The following is a 22,474-nucleotide window of genomic DNA, read 5'->3' as shown; positions in this document are numbered from 1 at the left end:
ATGAGATGCTTATGTTTTAGACTTTCTTGTTGATAGAAACAATCGATTATGCATTCTGTATTTATTGCCATTCGTTTGCTCGTGTTTGTTTCCTGCCCCCAAATGCGTATCTCTCACGTTTGATGTTATTTCTTTATGCTTATTATATCAGTGTCATGCTTTTAACAAACATGTATTGTGAATGGTGGACCATTCGTGACCGGACGCCTCTGTGCTGTCTATATTTCTGTCCGCTTACTTTAATGATAAATGAATGATCGTGCTTGTATGTTGTTCTTGCACCAACACGTTCTGTTTTTTTTCTTAATCGAATTATAAAGTTTTTAACATATTGTAAATAGTTGCGCATTAAGAACCAAAATACGTAGTCTCGCCGTTTCTGCGTCGAAACCACGAGCAGCGTGAATAAGTGCTGGGCTTACTGACGCTTCTAAACAACTGTTTGCTAAGGCAATTGCCTAATTACAATACAGCTAGTTTCAACTGCGCAGGTCCTAACACTTTACGTTCGCCTCAATCCGTTGCTAAAAGCCGCACCGAATACATTTATTAGCGAAGTTTGTCTTGCATTAATCCTACCTAAATCTCATTCAGAAATGGCATCGCTTTGCAGAGAAATCTTAAGCGCACGGAGCAGCTCAATTTCCTTTTCTTTGTCATCAAGTATTCTACGGTAGCAACCCTTTGCAATAACAATTTCATTCTTTTGATCTCCTTATAAAATACTGCCCACAGTCGGAGTCCTTCTCTGCCACAGGTAAACAGAAAGTGACCAGCTGTGCTCGGCGAACAATCTCGCGCTATGCGCAACGGGGAGTTGGCGCTTACTTACCGGTAAGCGGCGGTGCAACAGCCCATATGTTTGCATATGATGAAAAGTGGGACCACTGGCGCTTTGTTGCGAATGCGCGGAGTTCAATCTCAGGCATATATTAAAAAGCGGAGACCACCAAAGTGCTGAGGCGAACGGCGATGATGTAGAAATGTGAACCGAGTCCAGCCGGCCGTGTACTGCGGACGCATGTCGACGGGGGCGAAAGGCAAAACACCAGTTTATTTAAATTCAGGTGCATTTTAAGGACATTTAGTAGCGAAGTTTGTCTTGCATTACTCCTACCTAAATCTCATTCAGAAATGGCATCGCTTTGCAGACCTTTAGGTGCATTTAAAGACATTTAGTAGCGAAGTTTGTCTTGCATTAATCCTACCTAAACCTCATTCAGACGTTTATTTACGTTTATTTAAATTCAGGTGCACTTTAAAGGATCCCAGGTGGTCAAAATTAATCCTGAGTCCCCCACTACGGCATGCCTCATAATCGTATCGTGGTTTTGGCTCTTAAAATCCCAGATTTTTTTTTTTTTTTTGATCTGAGATCGCCGCAAGCTCCATGTTATGAGCGGCTTTTTTTTCCTCCCGGGCGCTCATATCATGGCAGAAGACGCGCTCAGGCAGTAATTTAAGCATATTCAACGTTAAAGATAGTTACGTGAAACTAAAGCGACGGTTGAGGAAGTTGAGAAAGCTAGAATACCGAGGCTGCCCCACACACAACCACAGCGGTAGCGGCGTTCGCATGCCCTCTCATGCACAGTTGCGCCTCTAGCGGCGGGTGCTGGCTCTATATGAAACTGAAGCGGCAGTTTCGTGACCAGAAAAAAAATGGAAGGACTCTGGCGATACCTTAAACAAGAAAATCTACTCTCTTTCAAGAAATCAAAAGCGAAAGCCAGGTAAGCAGATAAGCCAAAAGACAGTCCTGGAAAAATAATGTCTCGTCTATAAATAGCTCAATGACATCCAAACGAATGTGGGATCAGGTTCGTATGTTTAGAGGCGACTACACTTCTTAAACTATCCCCATACTATCACCTCCAGGCATGCAAACAAATATAGAAGAACAAGCAGACATATTAGGGCAACATTTCCATGATATATCAAGCTCAGAGAACTACTCTGCTGCATTTCTAAAACATAAGCAGTTAGCAGAAAAACTAAAGCTTCCGACCACAGGAAGTTCAGAAAGACTGTACAATTCCGCTTTAACACTTCCAGAAATCAACAGAGTACTTACTACTGGAAAAAAAACAGCACCTGGTCCGGACAGAGTACATTACGCAATGCTCGCTCATCTATCTCCTAATGCAGTTGAAACCTTGCTTCGTTTTTTTAATATAATCTGGGAAACGGGAAAAATGCCGAAAGATTGGAAGAAAGCCATCATCATCCCATTCTTGAAAGCTGGAAAACATCTCACAACAGCAACCAGTTATAGACCCATAGCACTCACAAGTTGTCCTGCAAAGTCCTGTGAAGCCATCATCAACATAAGATTGACGTACGTCCTTGAAACAGAGAACCTGCTAGATAACCACCAGTGTGGGTACAAGAAAGGTTGCTCTACAACAGATCACCTAGTTAGGCTAGAACACGAGATACGTGCGGCCTTTCTACACAAACAATATTGTCTCACTGTTTTCTTTGATTTAGAAAAGACGTACAACACAACATGGAGGTTTGGTATTTTAAAGGACTTAGCCGATTTAGGGATCCGCGGTAGAATGCTTAAATGTCTAGCCGATTTCATGTCCGACCAAACATTCCAAGTGCGTTTAGGAACGGTGCTGTCCCGCCTATTTATTCAGGAAAACGGTGTGCCACAAGGATGCTGTAGGGGTTGAGGGACGGACTTTGGGATGAAAACCAAACTTGGGAGGGTTTATTTTACATTATATACAAGGAGGTGAGAGTCAAGTACCAATCGTACAGTCATTACGGGCCGGCAGCAACTCGGACGCTGCGGCCCGCAGCAAGAAGTTCGAGAGAGGTGAATCAAGGAATCAGGGAATGCCCCAGAATCTCTGGAAGGCTTCTTATAAACCCTTCGAGCACTGGAAGTCACGTCATGTTTGACCAATGGGAGAGTCCGCTCCGATGACGCCACTTTCAGCCAATGGTAGGCGCCCGTGCGATGGTGTCATACCCGGCGAAGAGAGTCGGCGCCTGGTCCTCCTCTCTTGATCACTTGACCCCCCTGCGGTCTTGCCTCGCAGAGTGGCAATCCACTTCATCTAAGGTGGAGAAGGAGAGGGGGCGCTCATGCTCCATTGTACAAGGGTCCACCTGCTCCCGGTGGCTCGGCTCCGCAGGGGTGGCAAATGCCTTCTTCAAAGGCGAAGGGGGACGATTGAGCTCCATTGTCCGAGGCCCCCTTCTAATCCCGGCGGCGCACGACCTGGGGGCCGCAAACTTGTTTGCACTTGTCTGGTGCTCCTCTGGAATGCGCTTTCCTGCTTCTGCATTCCTCAATTAGCTGTGCTGCGATTCGAAGTGGTTTGGGGAAATCGAAGTAGCCTCAGGAAACAGCTCCATATCTAACAGCTCGTCCACGCCCCGGTTGTTCTGAATGGCCGGTGAACTCAATTCGCTGGCCATGAGGAATGCTGAAAGAAGCTGCAGGGTACTGGGGTCGAGCCTCGTTTGACAACCTTCGGGATCCTGGGCCCTGGAGAACATACGTCAAACAAACAAAACAACACAGCGCTGCACCACGCGTAAGCGCAGGCTCTTCACTCCTGACTCGCCAGACTGTTACTGAGTCAAAATGAACCCTGATCTTTTATTTCCCCAATTTTGACAAAACAGTTGTAACCACCCTTCCAAACAGCCATCCATTTCTCCTCGAATGCCGACAAGACCAGAGTACTATTGTTGTTGCAAAACAAAAGGGTCGTTGACGATGCAAACAACAAATGAAAACAGCCGAACATAACTTAAGTGGCCTAACTACACGAACAGCATGTTTCCAATCTATCGCAGTGGCGCACTTATCGCACGTAATGGTGCCACTGAACAATCTGGTCAACCTCACAAGTACGTAATCACAAGCGCGCTAGCCTTGTGGTCACTATACAAAACGCGTACTTGCATTGTAGGCAAACGTTTCATTTACGCTTACTCACGTTTCTTCCCTGAAAGTCCTATAGGACACGTGACATAAACGAACAATTAAACTTGCAGGACTTACACACTCCACAGAACCCTTAAAATAATGCGTCTTCTACTAACTCTTTCCACGCACGCTCACTAAAGAAGTCAGAATACGGCTGCCCTCCACACACACTAGCAACCCAGTCATAAAGTCTGCTTCCTTCCGTCCACACAGGACACGCGCTAATGGAACTAAGAACGCTTCTCCGTGCAAATCATGCACTCACTGAAAATCTACGCGCTTAACCTTAGAAAATTCAACACTTAAAAAGAAAGAAGGTTAAATACATAACACACGCGCTTTACCATAGGCCTTTCGACGATAACCTTGACCTTCAGGTTACTCACACACACAAAAAAACGCTTATCTACTTATTAATGAGCATCTCGCGAGACTACATGTTTACACAAACGCGTCTTTCAAATCTCGAGCTTCTCGAACGAAAACACAAACAAAGCACATACCTTTACATATTGAAAGAAATCCTAGTCTCAAATCGCGAAAACTGTCCGATGCTCAAAAATAAAACAAAATAACACTTTTTACTTCTACGGAAGCTCTCTTGGCCTCCCTTTCCAAACGCTTATGACTGACTCATACTTTGAGCCGTACTCGGGGTGGGCGTGGTCTGAAAGTTACTCTGGCTATCCAGGGACAACAAAAGGGCTGACTCATTATCAGCTCCCCCAAGACGTTACGGTCTCCTGCCAATTTGCGTCCTCGCGCCCCGCTTTCAACACAAACTCGATTGACCGCGTCGCTACTCCCCACCTGGTCTCGTCCTGCCACCTTGCATTTCTTCGAACTGCACGCTGAGCTGTGAAAAGAACTACGGAACGACGAGGAGTTTAACTGCCTCGTGCCCTTTGTCCACGTCCGTGCAGAACCTGCTTTGCGGTCCCCCTTTGACCTGTGGCTCGAACGTTTAGGATGCGTCAACATCGTCAGTGACGACCGCACCTTCTTCCTCGCGCCCTGCCCTTTTGGCTTTCTCGCCATCTTTGGCGGCGCTACATTAATTACCGACTTTCGGTCTTTACCGCGCTTCTTTTTACGGCGCTTTCTCTTTGCACTCGCCTTCATGTCGCCTTCCTGTGCCTCGTGCTGGCCGGTACACATTTCGTCGGCCCGGATCGGTCTCTTACCCGCACAGTCTGAGTGATTTACATTTAAATCTACTCTCACTTTGCCTCGACTGGCGGACAGCCCAACCGACTCTGGCACAATGCAGCAGGCTTTATTCGAGTAAGACAACTCGCACTCTTGCGAACTGCCCTCTACTACATTGCCCAGCTCACGCTGTGCAACGGCACACAGCCCGTCGGTATCGATCGCTGTCTCACGCGCACAGTCCGAATGATTAACAACTGAATCATCCGTATCTAGGCCACCTAGACTGGCGGAGAGCTGCACCGATCCCTGAACAATGCAGTTGTTCTCTCGTGGACTACGGAGCTCGCCATCCCGAGAACTACTCTCAACTACATCGCTCAGTTCGCACTTCACTTCTGCACGCACATCTGGCTCTACATGGGTGCTCGCGTCTGTCGGGTCAGCAGTACCCTTTTCTTCGCTAGCAACCTCGCTAACATTACCAGCGATGCACACGCTCGGTAACTGTGCCAATTTGTTCGCAGCTGGCCTAGCTGTCTCTACAGTCATCTGTTGGCACAGCACCTCGTCGCTCTCACTGCGGCGTTTAACGGCCTCTGTTGCCACTAAGGCATCGTTAGCAGCTAGCCTTTTCCCTTCACTTATGAATCTGCAGCCAATCTCACAGGCACTACTCTTTTCGTCGGCTTCTGGCGAAAATCTGCTAGATGCTTCCTCATTCTTTCGCTCTGTACTACCTACAGAATTCTCAGACAGCCGTTGTCTCTGTGCCATTAACTGATCACAATACTGTATCTCTTTGATCAGTGCTGCCTTCTCTCTCTCATACTTTTGCTCACGCTCAAGCTTACGTTTCTGATACTCACGTTCGCGTTGATTCTCACGTTCGTGACGCTCATACTTAAGAGTAAGTTCTTGAAGCTCATGCTTCCGTTCATTCTCGCGTTCTTCATGCTTACTCTTACTCTTAAGTTCACGACGCTCTCGCACACGTACACGACGCACACGCTCCCGTGGCTCCTGTATCACCTCCCAAGCAAGCTCAATGCTTTTCTCATCATTGCCACTATCGTTAATCGCCTTTATGATAGCTGGCGTTTCCATCCGTTTGTCCGCCTCAATTCCCAAATCGTCGCACACCAACAACAAGTCTAACCTCGTCAACCTTCTAAGATCCATGGCAGCTGCCCCGACAGGTGGTTAAAATTGTTTTCCTTAATTAATTTGTGCAAAAACACAATGCCTCAAACTCCCGATTCCCAGAACTATCAAAATGAATACACAACATTTCAGTCTGGCGAATCAAAAGGAAAAAAACCACGCGCTCACTTACGGTTGCAGCACCCTGCCATCCGGTTCATTTGTCCGCTGTTCCCGGTTCCTCCGGACTCCCTGGGTCGAAGGCTCACTCTTCTTCGGCACTCCCAGTTTCTTCGGACCTCTTTCGATGAAGGCTCTCTCTTCTTCGCTCTTCCCGGTTCCTTAGGATCTCTCTTGACGAAGGTTTATCTGTAGCGCTGCCACCAGCTGATGCATTCGGAGGCGATCTCACCGCTGCCAACCAGATGTAGGGGTTGAGGGACGGACTTCGGGATGAAAACCAAACTTGGGAGGGTTTATTTTACATTATATACAAGGAGGTGAGAGTCAAGTACCAGTCGTACAGTCATTACGGGCTGGCAGCAACTCGGACGCTGCGGCCCGCGGCAAGAAGTACGAGAGAGGTGAATCAGGGAATCAGGGAATGCCCCAGAATCTCTGGAAGGCTTCTTATAAACCCTTCAAGCACTGGAAGTCACGTCATGTTTGACCAATGGGAGAGTCTGCTCCGATGACGCCACTTTCAGCCAATGGTAGGCGCCCGTGCGATGGTGTCATACCCGGCGAAGAGAGTCGGCGCCTGGTCCTTCTCTCTTGATCACTTGACCCCCCTGCGGTCTTGCCTCGCAGAGTGGCAATCCACTTCATCTAAGGTGGAGAAGGAGAGGGGGCGCTCATGCTCCATTGTACAAGGGTCCACCTGCTCCCGGTGGCTCGGCTCCGCAGTGGTGGCAAATGCCTTCTTCAAAGGCGAAGGGGGACGATTGAGCTCCATTGTCCGAGGCCCCCTTCTAATCCCGGCGGCGCACGACCTGGGGGCCGCAAACTTGTTTGCACTTGTCTGGTGCTCCTCTGGAATGCGCTTTCCTGCTTCTGCATTCCTCAATTAGCTGTGCTGCGATTCGAAGTGGTTTGGGGAACTCGAAGTAGCCTCAGGAAACAGCTCCATATCTAACAATGCATGTTAAGCACAACCTTGTTTGTGGGGAAAATGAACTCGGTCAATAAGGTAATTCCATCCTCTGTAATGCATTCATTATATGTGGACGATCTACATATTGCGTGTCGTGCATCGAACCTGCGAACGGCAAATTCAAATTACGTTAAAAAAACTAATGCAGTGGGCGTCTGAAAACGGTTTTCGCTTTTCAACTGAAAAGACTATTAGTGTTGTCTTTTCACAAAAAAAGAGGCCTACAACCAGATCCCATGCTTAAGCTACAAGAATCCGCATTACCGGAAAAATAAGAAAGCAAGTTTCTGGGTGTTCTATTTGATAAAAAGTTAAACTTCCTGGCACACATAAAAAGCCTTAAATTTAAAGCTAACAATGCTCTAAACATCCTCTAAGTCCTGTCCCGGAAGCGCTGGGGCTCTGACCGTAAATGCCTGCTACGCATCTACCGCACTTTGGTGTGTAGCATATTAGACTACGGTAGCATCATATATGGCTCAGCCAGACTATCCTACGTCCGACGAGTTGACCCAGTTCATAACATTGGACTACGACTGGCAAGTGGTGCTTACAGAACATCGCCTGTCCAGAGCTTATATGTTGGCTGTAATGAACCTCCTTTATGGCAGTGCAGAGTACTACTAACTTTTTCTTACGTACTCAGAATTCAGTCCTCACCACAACACATATGCTTCAACATTGTCACACAGTGTAATGCACGCTTACGCTATACAAACAAACCGAACATGATTAAGCCGCTTGTCCTGCGACATGAGGACTATGTTCGGGATTATGACATTCCTCGCGAAATCCTCCAGGTTGCCAGAAAGCCACAGCGTTTGGCCCCGTGGTACGATTTTGAACTGTTATGTGACTGGACATCGACACATTTAAAGAAGAAAGACACCCCTCACGAACACATTATACAAGAATTTCACGCTCTTCAGGAGAAATACCAAAATTATGTGGAATTCTACACCGATGGCTCTAAAACAAAAAACAAAAAAATCACGGGGGTATGGGGGCCGTAACACAACATTGGGAAATAAGTATTCAATTACCACAACATGCCTCTGTCTACACAGCCAAAGTCTACGCAATATGGACTGTAGTTAAAAATAGCGTCGCTGAAAAACACGAAAACACAGTAATATACACTGATTCATTAAGCATACTGAAGGCTCTGCACGCGAAATCCGAATGTGAACCCCCCTAATGGGGGATATTTTTAACATGCTAACGTTAAACTGATACGGCCGGTCGATTAGGTTTTGCTGGGTACTAAGCCATGTTGGTATACCGGATAATGAAGCAGCGGATAGGTGGGCATCAACGGCAGCGTGCAAATACATAACAAACACGGCGCTTCCATATCGGGATAGTATCACAGCGATTATGAAAGCCTTGACGTCAAAATGGCAACAGGAATGGGACCATTGCTTAAGCAACAAGCTGCATCTTACTAAACCTGTAATTGGTGAGTGGAAGTCGTGCACTCAACAGCAACGGTTTTATGAGGTGATCCTGTGTCGACTTCGGATTGGACACACACATTTAACACACGACTTTCTCCTCCGAAAAGAAAACCCGCCGACTTGCGAAAAATGCAATCAACCTCTTACAGTAATACATATCCTTATAACATGTCCACACTTTGAAACACGGCGACGGAAGCTTTTACACAACCTATATAATTTAAATATACCTTTACACCCTGCCCTATTACTGGCAGATGACTTGCTAGTTCCATTTACTAACCTGTTCCACTATTTAGAGACAACTGGTTATTTACTGAACTATAATGCAATGCAGGTTTGCCTGCTCTAACCTTGCGTTACCTTTTGTCTTGTGACTGGCGCAGCATGGCCTTAGTTGCCTTTGTGCCACTAAACCCCAACTAACCAACCAACCTAATAAGTGCACCTGTTGCGTGTAGTTGGTCAAACGAGAGTAGGACGGGCAGTCACTTACTTGTAGCCAGTTTCCTAAGCATGGTGTAGACACCGAGCTATGCTATTGTACATTAACACGTTCACTGCAGCAGCAATTTTTGAAGTCTCAATTCCTGTGCAGGATGACCCACCATTGTATGATTGCCATATTCCTCTGGTGTGTCATGATCCACCTGGTGGTCACCAAGGAATTGTGCTCTTTTGAAACTTTCTCAAGCTTTGGAGGGATGGTGCCACGACTCGCCAAATCAGAAGCAACAAGAAGTTTTACTCTCCTTTGATTATAGCAAGGACTTCATTTGCACACTGCAGAAATACCCTGCACAGCTGCACAGGAGGAATAACTGCTGTGACCCACCAGTGACTCAGGTCACAGTGAACATGTTAATCAAGCTGGTGTTAGAAATGCAGGTTAAGCTGAAAGTGCAGCAATAGCATTTTAGTTGCTTTCAACTTTTGTGTTCACATTCGAATTTATGTTCACGGTACCACACCCCCTTGTACCTCTTGTACGACGTACCCTCTCCTGAGCACCACTGCCCTGGCCAGTGAAGGCAAAAGTAGAGACGGGGATTTCAAGGAAATTGAAAGCAAGAGAATCTGGCTGGCGACATATATACAAGTTTCTTTTGAGGTGTGCTTGCTGCTTGCTGTCTTTAGTTTGTGACTTACTTCAGTGACAAAGGCTTTCTCCTTTTTGTAGATTCGTGTAAGTAAATGCATTACTTTGTCAATGTGTCCTGTGCAGGCGACCACAATGATGGATGAGAAGGACCGCCACATCTCTGACCTGGAGGACAAGGTTCACATCTTAGAGAAGCGGCTCGAAGGCACCTCACTGACGGGCGATGAGCACATCCAGTCACTTGTGGAGGAGGTGGGGCATATATACCCTTTTAGCTGGCGTACATAATCTCACTTCCTGCTCATGAAAACAGTGAACTGCCATTGTCAACACTCTGTCATTGTTGTCTGTAGATTTGCTTAGTGAATGGAGCCGCGCAGCAGAAAAGTCGTCTCTATTGTCACGTGGTAGTGACGGTGAAGAAGGCAGAAAAATGGTGAATGATGAAACTAGTGTTTTATTAGGCAAACCTGGGGTGCCCTCAAAAGCAAGTTACACTCAGAGAACAACAATAGCGGCGAACACAGTCTGTGATTGTCGAAAATCTGATCTGCTGGTCCAGCACGTCGACATTTATACATGGGTCAAGGAAGGTTCCAGAGTAATCGCTGGTGCCCGCGTGTCTTCCATAAAGGACTGCACAATTCGTGTCGCACATATATGCAATCGATAACACAAGGTGCAGTGACAACAGACAGCAACTAGAACCTTTGATAGCATTCGAGAAACTTCCTATACATGCGGGTGCGTCCCGCACTGAGTGATAAAATTTGTTAGATGGTGAAAAGCCGTCACTCGAAAAAGATAAACAAGTAGACGTGTCAATGCCTCCTTCTCAGAAAGCATCGTCCTGATACTACAAACAACAGGAGAACGAAAAACAAGGACACTTATCAAATAAAAGTAACAAAATAACAAAGAAGCAAAGTCTAAAGTGACATATTCCAAAAAAAAAGTAAGTCCTAAGTTCAGCTATGCAAAGTCCCAAAGTTCATTAGCGCTGGTAGAACGGCTTAACCTACACAACATCGACTATTTCATGTTGTGAGTGGCGCCGCTGTGATAGCGAAATGCCGTCTGGCACGACCTCATAGTCGAATTCACCAATGCAGTGAATGATCTTATACGTTGTGAAATGGCGTCGCAATAGTTTCTCACTAATTGTCCTCATCGGCATATTGGGGTCCAAACCCAAACATGGTCGCTGGGCTGGTACTCGCGTAGGGTCGTCGAAGATTGTAATGTCGGCTGTCAGTGCTCTGCTGGTTCTTGATTCGTAGGTGGGAGAGCTGTCGGGCTTTTTCGGCGTGCTAGGGATACATAGCGACATTGACATTTTCTTCATCGGTGATGTGCAGCAGCGTGGCGTCGAGAGGCGGCGGCAGCTTCCTTCCATAAACCAGCTTGAATGGTGATCTGTGTTTCCGGCACTGCCGTCTTATAAGCGAAGGTTACGTATGGCAGGACGGCATCCCACGTCTTATGTTCGACGTTGACGTACAATGCTAGCTTGTTGGCGAAAGTCTTGTTCAGTTGTTCCGTACGACCATTCGTCTGCGGGTGGTAGGCAGTTGTCCTCCTATGGCTTGTCTGGCTGTATTGCAGAATGACTTGGGTGAGCTCTGCTGTAAGCGTCGTTCCTCTGTTGGTGATGAGGACTTCTGGGGTACCATGTCGCAGCAGGATGTTCTCGACGAAGAATTTTGTCACTTCTGCTGCGCTACCTTTCGGCAGAGCTTTCGTTTAAGCAAAAGCGAGTGAGGTAGTCCGTCCGTATGATGATCCACTTGTTTCCATATGTTGACATCAGAAAGGGTCCCAACAAATCCATCCCGATCTGCTGAAACGGTCGGCAAGGTGACTCGATCGGCTGTAGTAATCCCGCTGGCCTCGTTGGCAGTGTCTTGCATCGTTGACAGTCATGACAAGTCTTGACGTAATGGGCGACGTCGGCGCTCAGGCGCGGCCAGTAATATTTCTCTTGTATTCTTGCAAGTGTACAGGAAAACCTGAGGTGCCCGGCTGTCTAATTGTCGTGCAGGGTGTGCAGGACTTCTGGCTGGAGTGCTGCAGGCACGAGGTAGTTTGCACAGGCTGGGGAAAAGTTCTTCACCAGGATGTCATTTCACAAATAAGAACGAAGACAATCTGTGCCTAAATTTCTTCGGGACAAAGTTGATCTTGCCTTCCAAGTACTCGGCAAGGCTCTTTAGCTCAGGGTCCTATCACTGCTGCTTGGCGAAGTTGTCTGTCCTTATTGTTGCTAAAGAGGCATTGTTGTCCGGGTCATCTTTGGCCGGTGGGTCCACGGGAGCGCGAGACAGGCAATTGGCATCAGAGTGTTTTCGTCCAGACTTGTAAATTACAGTGATGTCATGTTCTTGCAGTTTGAGGCTCCACCGTGCCAGGCGGACTGAAGGGTCCTTTAAGGTCGGTAGCCAACACAAGGTGCGATGGTCGCTTATGAATTTGAACGGTCTGCTATATAGGTAAGGGTGAAATTTTGCTGTAGCCCATATGATGGCAAGGCATTCCTTTTCAGAAGCGTGGACTGTTGGGCCAGTTGGTGCATCGTGTAGTGTCATTGAGTGGAAATACGGGCTGCTAAAAACTCGGAATTGCTCATGCAGGGCTTAGCGAAAGGCTTTCCTGGAGCAAACTATGGCGTCTCTATTGACGTTGAGGAACTTTTCTACTCTGTGCCGCGCAACAAGTTGTTTTTAGCAGTCCGTGATGTGATTCACTTTCATGGGGTAGTGCCCTTTCAAAACGCCTCGTTAGTCAATGTGGGCAATTTTTTAGAGTTGTTGAAGTGTTATTTGTGCTCCACGATTGTATGCTATGACAACAATACCTATGTGCAAAAGAGAGGCATATGCATCGGCTCTTGTGTTCCGTCTGTGCTTTGCAAGATTTTTTTTGCCAAATTGGGTCGCCAGGTACAACCAGAACTGGTAGAAAGGTATGCTTTAAAAGTGTGCAGATATGTTGATGACTTTCTTGTTTCTTTAAGTGTTCCGAGTGACCAAACGCCCCTATCAGTAGCTAATAGTGCGTTAGATCTTTTTAATGATAGTTAATGTTCTTTGTCTTTTACCCTTGAACTTTCCGCCAATGGCGTGTCGCAGTTTTTAGACCTCGCTTTGTATTCTAAATGGGACGGCCATGTTTGTTGGGAATATTTACCACGCTCCAAGAAAAGCCTTCTACCTTATAACTCCTCACACACTAAGCTTGTCAAACGAGGGATTTCTTTGTCGTGCCTGAATTCAACTTTGAGAAAGTCCTGTATGCACAAAGTCGAGCACAGCTTCAGTTTGCAGGTGTCACGTCTTGAAAGCTAGGGTTTTCCCTCCAATCTTTTGGTGGCCTGGGGGGGGGGGGGGGTTTCACATTTAAAGAAGCTCAAAATGGCAACCGCTGCTACCACACAGGAAAAGCAGAAACCAAAAAAGGTTGTGGTGATGCCGTACATACATGCAGTTTCGCACAACCTGATGAAAGTAGGACGCAAGCATGAAGTGGATGTAGTTTTCACAGCCCCCTGTAAGCTTGTGAGTTCATGCTTTCTAATACGTAATTGAAGCTGAAAAAAAAGTGCAAAAAATGCATGTGAGAAGAGACATGTAAGCCCCTTTGTGACTTGCGTCACCGAGGTTGTTTACCAGATTCCGCTCCGCTGCGGTAAAGTTTACATTGGCCAAACGGGACAACTCAGGGAGCACTCAGCGTTTTGAAAGGCTATTGTGGGTGGTATGCACTTACCTGCACACATTGAAGATTGCGGTTGCACTCCGCTATTTAGAAATGCAACCATTTTAAACAAGCCACATGACAGACTGGTGAGAGAAATTATTGAGGGTGGCCAGATATACGCACAATCTGCCACGTGTGTGTGTCCCGTCAGTTGCCCTGACAGATAAAGAAATTAGCTATCTCCTTGGGCGGTAACATTTTTTTACATTTTTTGCGTGTGATTATGCATTAGCTTTGCATCAGCCTTTTGACTGTGCATGTGTGACCCTCCGCTCCCTGGAAAACCTTTCGTTAAACTTCAGTTGTGGGTGAGCATCTGTGCTGTCCACCCTGTTTCTTCCCGTCCATATTTCCGCTCAACAACACTACATTCCTTTTCGGTTGTAGAATAATTGGCTTTCGCTTTTGACAGCGACCGGCTAGCGCAAGCTATCACCCGTTCAAGTCCACCTTTCCTCTGGACTACGACGGCGCCGAGGCTTGGGCTACTGGCGTCAGTGTTGACTTCCATATCAGCGTCTTCGTCAAAGTGCGCAAGTACCAGCGGCAACTGCATGAGTCATTTGTGTTTTTTAAATGCGTCGGCCTGCGGCGTTTACTCCAACTTGAACTTGACATCACATTTAGTTAGATGTGTCAGCGGCTCAGTGATGCATGAAAAGTCCTTGACAAAGCGCCTGTAGTAGGCACACATGCCAAGGAATATACGCACTGCCTTCTTGTCAGTGGGCTGCTGGAACTTTGCGATGGCAGCTGTCTTCTGCAGGTCGAGGTAGACTCCGAATTTGCTGATAATGTGGCCCAGGAGGAGAAGCTCATCGTAACTGAAGCGGCACTTTTCCTGTTTCAAAGTGAGTCCGGAAGACTTGATTGTCTTTAGTACTGTTTCAAGGCATCTCGAGTGCTCGTGGAAACTTGCAGAAAAAACGATGATGTCATCCAAGTACACAAGGCAGGTCTGCCACTTCAGCCCTGCTAACACCTTGTCCATCACATGCTGGAACATTGCAGACGCTGAGCACAGTCCGAATGGCATGACCTTGAACTCACAGAGGCCGTCTGGTGTGATGAAGGCAGTCTTTTCGCGGTCCTGCTCGTCGACTTCTAATTGCCAGTAGCCAGTCTTGAGATCCATCAATGAGAAGTATTTAGTGTTGCAGAGCCGATCCAGTGCCTTTTCTATCCGTAGAAAGGGATGTATGTCTTCGTAATCTTGTTCAATCGACGATAATCGACGCAGAAATGTAGGGTTCTGTCCTGTTTCTTCACCAGGACAACAGGGGATGCCCACGGTCTTTTCGATGGCTGAATGATGTCGTCACGCAGCACTTCATCGACTTGTTGCTTTATAGCTTCACATTCTCACGTCAAAACTCAGTATGGGCTTTGTTGAAGTAGTCAAGCACACTCTTCGGTAATTATGCAATGCTTTGCAACTGGTGTGTGCCGAATCCTCGACATTGAAAAGCAGTTTTTGTGTCATCGGAGAAGACCTTTGAGCTGTTCCTGCTTACTGATGGCAGTGAGTACCCAAGAGCAAGCTGTTATTTACCACTGGACATTCCAACAGACAGTACATACACACCTTGGAGCATCCCACTTCTCACGCTCTAAGCAGAAGTGACAAATTCTCTGCTCGGAAACTTGCAATGCTTTTATCTTTGACCAAGCACTTTTGTGAGATGCTTGTATCGTAATTGGGAGTCGTAAAATGCCCTTCGAGTGTGTATCTACTGGTGTATAAGTCTAAGTGGAGTATAAAACTGAAACTTCTTTGGATGTGTCTCTCACAATGTGTCAGCAGTGTCAGAAGTATCAGTCGTAGCATAGTAAGTCATTGATCTTTTGTAGTAGTGATGGAAAGAAGGAAGTGAAGGAAAAATTCCTGGTGACTTCACTGTAACTGTCTAATGTTACAGCTGGAAGCTGAACAGTGGCTTGCAGAGGGTGGTGGCAGAATAGGAGTAAAGGACACGGAGAGAGGATAGGTGATGAATAGTAAGGAGGGTATACAAGATGTCCCAACTATCATGCACCCAGATTTAAGAATGTGCAAATGCCACATAGCTGGACAGAGCCAAGGTAATGTTGTTTGCCGTCGCTTGGAGATACTCAGAGTACTTTTTGCATTCTGCCTAATTACATAAGCAGTCTTTATTAATTAATCAACTTCTCAAATGGTGTAATTAGGTGAAAACTGTCAATGAGAAAATTGTAGAATGTTCAAGGCAAAGTGCCTCGAATGGCCAGTCGTGCAGCAATATTGTGTGTATTCACGGGATTCTTTCATGCTCGTAAAAACACTTTTGTGTAGCGCATGTTGAGCAACAGAAAGCTGTATCGGGAGTTTTTCATGTTGCTGTACAATTTGCTCATTGACACTTTTAATCTAATTATAATATTTTAGAAGTTAATTAATTGAGGCTAATTATGTAATTTGGTGGAATGCAAAAAATAATGAGTATTTCCAAATGGCAGCAAACAACATTATCTTGGTTCTATCCAGCTACGTGACATTTGCCTATATTTAAATCTTGGTGCGTGATAGTTGGGACACCCTGTATACACTTAAGTACAATTTGCAACTAAGTAAATAGTTCACCTCAGTTCACCTGTCACACGCATCACATTACATGCAGCATGACCCCACACGGTGTCATTGTGTACTTTGTTTGTAGAGCAGTCGGGGTGGGAGACTAGACTGCTCCAGAAAGTCGGAGTGACTTCCCGTGCCCTTGAAGGACTGCATAATCCCTAGAGTGTCTCAGAATTGTCGGCTAACAACCCATACCCATGATGGCGGCTGAAGAATTCTTCCTGCTATGCCGCCAACATGCTGCACCGCAGGATCAAGTGTGTCCCTACTGCACCATGGTTATTGCATGTGTTTGAGTTGGTGAGACGAGGATGTTGCATGCGTTGTTGTGTTCACTCGCACTGCACCATGGTTATTGCATGTGTCTCAGTTGGCGAGACCAGGGCGTTGCATGTGTCGTGTTCACTCACACCTAATGCGTAACCATTGCAAATGAGCATGTTACTTCTTCGTAGTGCTACTCACACTGATTTTGGTATGCTGTTTCCTGCATGCAATGCGGTGGTCGGGGTACTGTTACTGAAGGCATCGTTGGACAGTGGCCAGCAGCTGGCGGGCGCTTGCTGCCAATTCGTCAGCACTTTCGTTGCTGACCATGTTAAAATGGCTTGGGACCCTCTTCAGTTAGACCCTGGCTCACCTCTGCACGAGGGTGGCGACCTTGCCGCATCTGTCGCACACGAGAGGGGAGGCACGACTGTTCCCTTGGCTGAGGCTAAGTGCTACACGCGAGTCGAGCAGCTGCGCTCGTTTCTTCGGCGTTGGCGACACCGTCACAACAAACACAAGCATAGTACCACAATACTGAAGTGTGCCAGTCGTCGACGGCTGCCGGTGCGTCACTCATTGCTGTTCGCTGCATTGTAGAGCTGGAATAACAGCTGCCATGCTAAAGGGCTTGCCATCGTACATCATGGAGCCTTCGGTGTATACTTGCAGATGGTTGTTTGTTCTTTGTACATGATGGCCTGTATGAACTGTTCCAGCATGCATTGAGCCATTTGGAGTTTTGCACCGATGCCTGAGATACCCACGTGTGCTTGGACATGTTATTGTATTTACTTGTGTAAGGCACTCACTTTTCTTGCAGATACAGTTTAACCTTGCAATAATGAAATCAGCGGGGAACGAAGAATTTCGTTGTAGCGAAAAGAGACAGCACAGATAGGTAATGCATTGCAGAACAAAAACTTACTGTCAAAATTTCGTTAGCCTACTTTGGCAAGCTTTGCTCGAGGATATAGAACTGCATTGCCAACAGTACAAAGTGCGCCGCATGCGTCTACCAGCAGTGGCAGTACTGCCATGGCGCAGTATTCTCGGTCAACTGAATTCGGAGATGTGATCACTTTTGCGAGACTTTGCGTAACTCGGCACCGGACGCAGAGCAACGGCGCATGCAGCAGCATGTCTTCAACACACGCTGTTGCCCGTAGGTGCAGACGCGTCCAGTGCCGAGCGCAAAATTGATCGTATCTCGTGTACCTGAAGGCAAACGATCGAAATAATGGCTCTGTCGCGCAAATCTACGACCGGCGCCGAATCCGCACGTGGTGCCTGTCAGGTGGCACCAACACCAGCGTTCTTCAAGCAAGGGACACGTTTTCCCGGACAGTCGCTCAATCATGGTCGATGCGTGACACTTCATATGTTGCGACCACCATCTCAAGCGCCATAAACAATTCCATGTCGGTGGGACGTGGATTTCCTTGTTTTTGCTGCATTTTTCTCGCAGAGGCACACATTACGCAGTGCACTGCTGTGATCGGCTATTGTTGTTCGAAACGTGCGTTCAGTTTGTGTTCAGTTTCACCTCACGTGATTGGTGTAGGCCTTGCCGAATCGTCAGCCGTAGGGAACGCAAACTGAATGCGCGTTTTGAACAACGATCTACGATCTCGCTTAGTAGGCGTGCAAAAACCGCCGTCAAATGTCGGTAGCAACATGCGTGCCACTTCAAACGGGCGATCAACAAGATGGCGGCCATGACGTGTTTCGAGCGCACTGATTGCTTCCGGCACTTGGTTGTTTTTGTGAACAAAAATGTCAGCGCTCACACAAGTGTAATGCGGAGGTATTCTAAGCAATTTTAGTGCAACCTGCCGTGGTTGCTTAGTGGCTATAGTGTTGGGCTGCTAAGCACGAGGTCGCGGGATCAAATCCCGACCACGGCGGCCGCATTTCGATGGGGGCGAAATGCAAAAACACCCGTGTACTTAGATTTAGGTGCACGTTAAAAAACCCTAGGTGGTCAAAATTTCCGGAGTTCCCCACTACTGCGTGCCTCATAATCAAAAAGTGGTTTGGCACGTAAAACCCCATAATTTAAAAAAAGATTACTACAAAACAATCGCATTTGAGCACATTTTGGAGCCTGCTAGCCTTACACGAGTAGGTAATATGCAGAGTTATGTTCCGGCAAATTTCGTTGATGCGGGATTGCAGTACAGCGACATTTCATTGCCGGGAGGTGCGAAATGCATTGAATCCTATGGGCGTTTGCCGGGATACTAAAATGTTTCATTGTCGCGAGAATTTCATTATTGCGGGTTCTGGTTATCACTGGTTTCAACTGTATTTTACTGGCATGGGTCTCACATGAGGCAGGCTTACGGCTACTGAATGAATCCTCAAACTGCTATGCAAAGTAATGCAACTGCTTGCGGCTGACTATGAGCACATTTACAGTTGCTAACCAATTTTGGTCACAGACAGTGCTGTAAAAATGTCCAAACAAGCAGTCAGGTCTAAAAAAAAAAAGGATTATGATGGCAAAATCGATTTAGTTTTTCATCATAGTGCCAGCACAGACAACAATTTGTTTACACTTTTTGTCAGTGCTGTGCTCCAGGTGCTCCGTTGAAATAAACTTTACTTGAAATTTTGTGATGGCCGAAGTCGTGGATGCATTTTGCATTCGTCCATTGTGCAGCCTCAAGTGCGTCTTGGTTTGTCATGAAGTGCAGATACCACTCTGCGAACCTGTCAGTTTAGGCCTAGCTGCACAAAATCCATTTGGAGCTCTACTGGCTTTGTGCCTACACGTGAGCTTTCGCTGTGGTGTTCAGCAAGCACACAAACAAACTTGGTAGGCATTTGCAGTTGTTGCTGGCCAATCACCCGTAGACCCAAACTCCGTTTCACATATTCGCTCATCGGTCTAGTCTGTACACGTGATCTGATGCCTGATCGCCGGTGCAGTTTGCTGCTGCAGAGATTTTACAGGCAAACTTCTCGCTACTGCCTGCCGCCCACCACACCTGTCGACTACGCCTAACCAGCGCCGCTTTGTCAGATCCAGCAACCAAAGCTGCGATTTGGAGCCCAGGGAGCTGTTGATAATAATGCCATTGTAGGCATGACAACTACCATGTTTATTCGAATATGGGCTGACCTTTTTTTTTCCTGAAAATGTCCCCCACGATATGCTATCGACTGACATTCGTGCACAAAGAATCCCGACCTAACAAAGCTAGGAAAAGTATTGAGCTAACAGAGTTTCTTCATCACACCTGCCTTAAAGCTAGTCTGGAGATTATTCAGACCGGCTTTAAGAAATGATGCATATCCAATGAACTCGACGACCCACGGATGATGTATTTTGGGGTGCGGAGGACGAATCCTCTGGCAGTTCTAATGAGGATGCAGTTTGTGGCAACGACTAGCGAGATTTAGCAGCCGATTCAAAATGTTCTGTTTTTGTAAAAAGATATGGCTTGACCTGTATTCGATTTTTTTTTTTTTTGACAAGTTTAACATATAGAGGTCGACCTATTTTCGGGTAAATACAGTAGTTTCATCCAATAGTGGCTAAGAGAAATTTACTAATACGTGGGTATGCGGGTGACTCTTAATGCATGAAACCTTTTTTTTTCTAAATTTTTGCACCCTGCCCCAAAATGCGTGAGCAGGCCTAACACGAGAAAATGCAGTATTTGCAATGCTCGTAGGTGCTGTAAGGAGGGCATGTCATTGGTCAGTTTTAAATACTGCTGTAGTGCACTGCCCATGCTTCAGTAATGGTATTTGTGTGTGTTTTGGTGAGACGGGGGCCACTGTCCAGAGCTCTGTTCAGTCTGTCAATCTGTGACAGTGCATGCTGCATGGCCAGGAGCTCCCAGGCAGGTCCCGAGAGCCTTCCTGTGCTGCAGCACAAGGTGCTCCTGTTGTGGTTTGCAGACTGTAACAAGCTGCAGTGTGTACAGTGTCACTTCAACCACAGTGGCATTGCACAGGTACGGTGTCTAAGTCTTGCAAGCAGCCTTGCCTACACACCTGCAAACGGCTGGCATGGAATACACTGAATTTTGTCACTTTTTGGCTGCGGCATGGAAATTGCAACTGCTGTTGATGTCTAATTACATATACTAAACTGAGTGCCTCCACGGGAGGTCTGCAACAGGCAGTATTATAGTGGTGTTTGTGGTGCACTTCCAAGTGCCATGGACCATGGCAATGGACATTTTGGTGAATAAACTCAATAGAGTGCACGCAGTCCTGCGTCAACAATTTCAGGAGCTGCCTGCAGGCAAGTAATACTGTGCTGCTGCATTCATGCCAGTAAAAGATGTCGAACCTCTTTAAACCGCAGAGTGCTATATTAAACGAGAAGGGGGGTTAACCGAGGGGCCCGATTTTTATCAGTCATATCATATGAAGCCAACAAACACTGACACCAAGGACAATATAAGGGAAATTACTTTTGCTTAATAAATGAAATAAATGAAACGATACATTAATAGAAATGAAAGTAATGAAAATACAACTTGCCGCAGGTGGGGAATGATCCCACTACCTTCACATTTCTGAGCGCTATATTGGAAGATGTGAACTGTAGGGCTTGACACAAAATGGTTAAAGCATATGAGGCGACAGCAGGTGCTCAGTAGTTATTCAAATAACTGCTAATTCAATTGGCACACCCTACTAGCAGGTTGTTACGACAAGTTCTGTTGTGTGCGAGAATGGGGATAGACGATGGGTATATGCTTGTAAAGACGGTCACTTCAGCAGAGACACTTGCACTTCTGAAGTCAGCCATGTTAGTTGCGCTCCATGGCCGAAAACTTGTTTCAGAGGCTCTGCAGAATCAACATTTCTGGTGACTCTCGCAATTCAGCCATTAGGTCAACTTTTTGCTAGAACTAGATAAAGTACGTAAACACTGAGAGCGGGAAAGACAGTGTCCTCGAGGAAAGATATCAACAAGTTCAGCTGCATGACTTATTGTAACCGTCACACTGGGGTCGCTGATGGATGCAGTTAAACGCTAAACCCCATGAGCACGATTTTGTGCGCAACAAGCCACGGCTTCGAGCGACAGATCGAGTCGTCGCTTGAACAGATCGCTCGGTTCTGCAAATCTAGAATTCGTCGCTCATCGCTCGGAAGTGCTACGAGTGACTAGCCAATAGCGCGAAACCAGAACTGGATGTACATCTCTCAAGTACTACCGATTGTGGCACGGAATGAGCAAACAATTGAATTTTCATAGTGCAAGGATAAGAACCTACTGGAACACCTTTAGAAATATTTTATGGTGCTTTTTATAGTAAAACATGTCAACTTAAGTTAATAAAGCACGCATCACACTAGTTTCGGCGCCTATATTGCTGCCCTCATACCAGCAACACTGGGGAGACGTCACTCGAAGTCATCACTCGCATGGGGTACGACTTGTAGGTTACGAGCGAACGCGACAGCCATCTCCATCGTGTCGCTTGTCCCTGTCGCGCGCAAGATCACTTGCATGGGGTTTATACTTAACTTTTCAGTGAGCGGTAACCGTGGTCATGAATGACAAGCAAAATCTGATTTTGTTATGTGCCGTGGTTCAGTGCACATTTGGTACTTAGCCAAGCAGGGTACAACACTCTTCAAGGGTTAGAAATAATTTGTGGAACACATTGGGCATACTTTTGACTACTTTGTACTGCCTTAGCCAGCGCAAGGCTACGTGCACATGCTGATGCACAAGAAAGATAGACATATAGTTTAGTACAAACCGTCCTTGTTTGTCATTCAGAAGCATCAATGTCCTCACCTGCTCTTAAACAAGCAGCAAACTGAGCAAAATGTTAAATGCCTGCTTCTTTCTTTGCCACAGACTAGAAGTTTGAAGTTGTAATTTATGTAATACAATGTAAATTTGTGCTGTCTTAGACCC

General features: G+C 46.5%; 2 protein-coding genes across 9 annotated transcripts in view; both read left to right on the top strand.

Moving 5' to 3' along the window:
* Positions 1–22,474, top strand: part of RpL35 (Ribosomal protein L35) — a 343,229-nt gene that overhangs the window by 127,899 nt on the left and 192,856 nt on the right. The window lies entirely within an intron of this gene.
* The window catches only part of LOC139052370 (golgin subfamily A member 1-like), a 231,397-nt gene that overhangs the window by 60,581 nt on the left and 148,342 nt on the right, over positions 1–22,474 (top strand). For 6 of the 8 annotated variants that reach the window (XR_011509873.1, XM_070529459.1, XM_070529462.1 and 3 more), the window contains 2 exons: positions 10,080–10,208; positions 16,834–17,142. Coding sequence is in view for 7 of the 8 variants with exons in the window: in XM_070529459.1 (XP_070385560.1) it covers positions 10,080–10,208; positions 16,834–17,142 (438 nt within the window). In the remaining variant the exon portion in view is untranslated. The remainder of the gene's footprint in view (positions 1–10,079; positions 10,209–16,833; positions 17,143–22,474) is intronic. The other 2 variants (XM_070529464.1, XM_070529465.1) reach the window with 1 other exon arrangement.

The sequence above is a fragment of the Dermacentor albipictus genome, unplaced genomic scaffold, assembly GCF_038994185.2.
Source record: "Dermacentor albipictus isolate Rhodes 1998 colony unplaced genomic scaffold, USDA_Dalb.pri_finalv2 scaffold_22, whole genome shotgun sequence".
NCBI classification, from domain to species: Eukaryota; Metazoa; Arthropoda; class Arachnida; order Ixodida; family Ixodidae; genus Dermacentor; species Dermacentor albipictus.
Note: the sequence above shows the minus strand (reverse complement) of the source record. Positions and strands in the feature narration are given on the sequence as shown.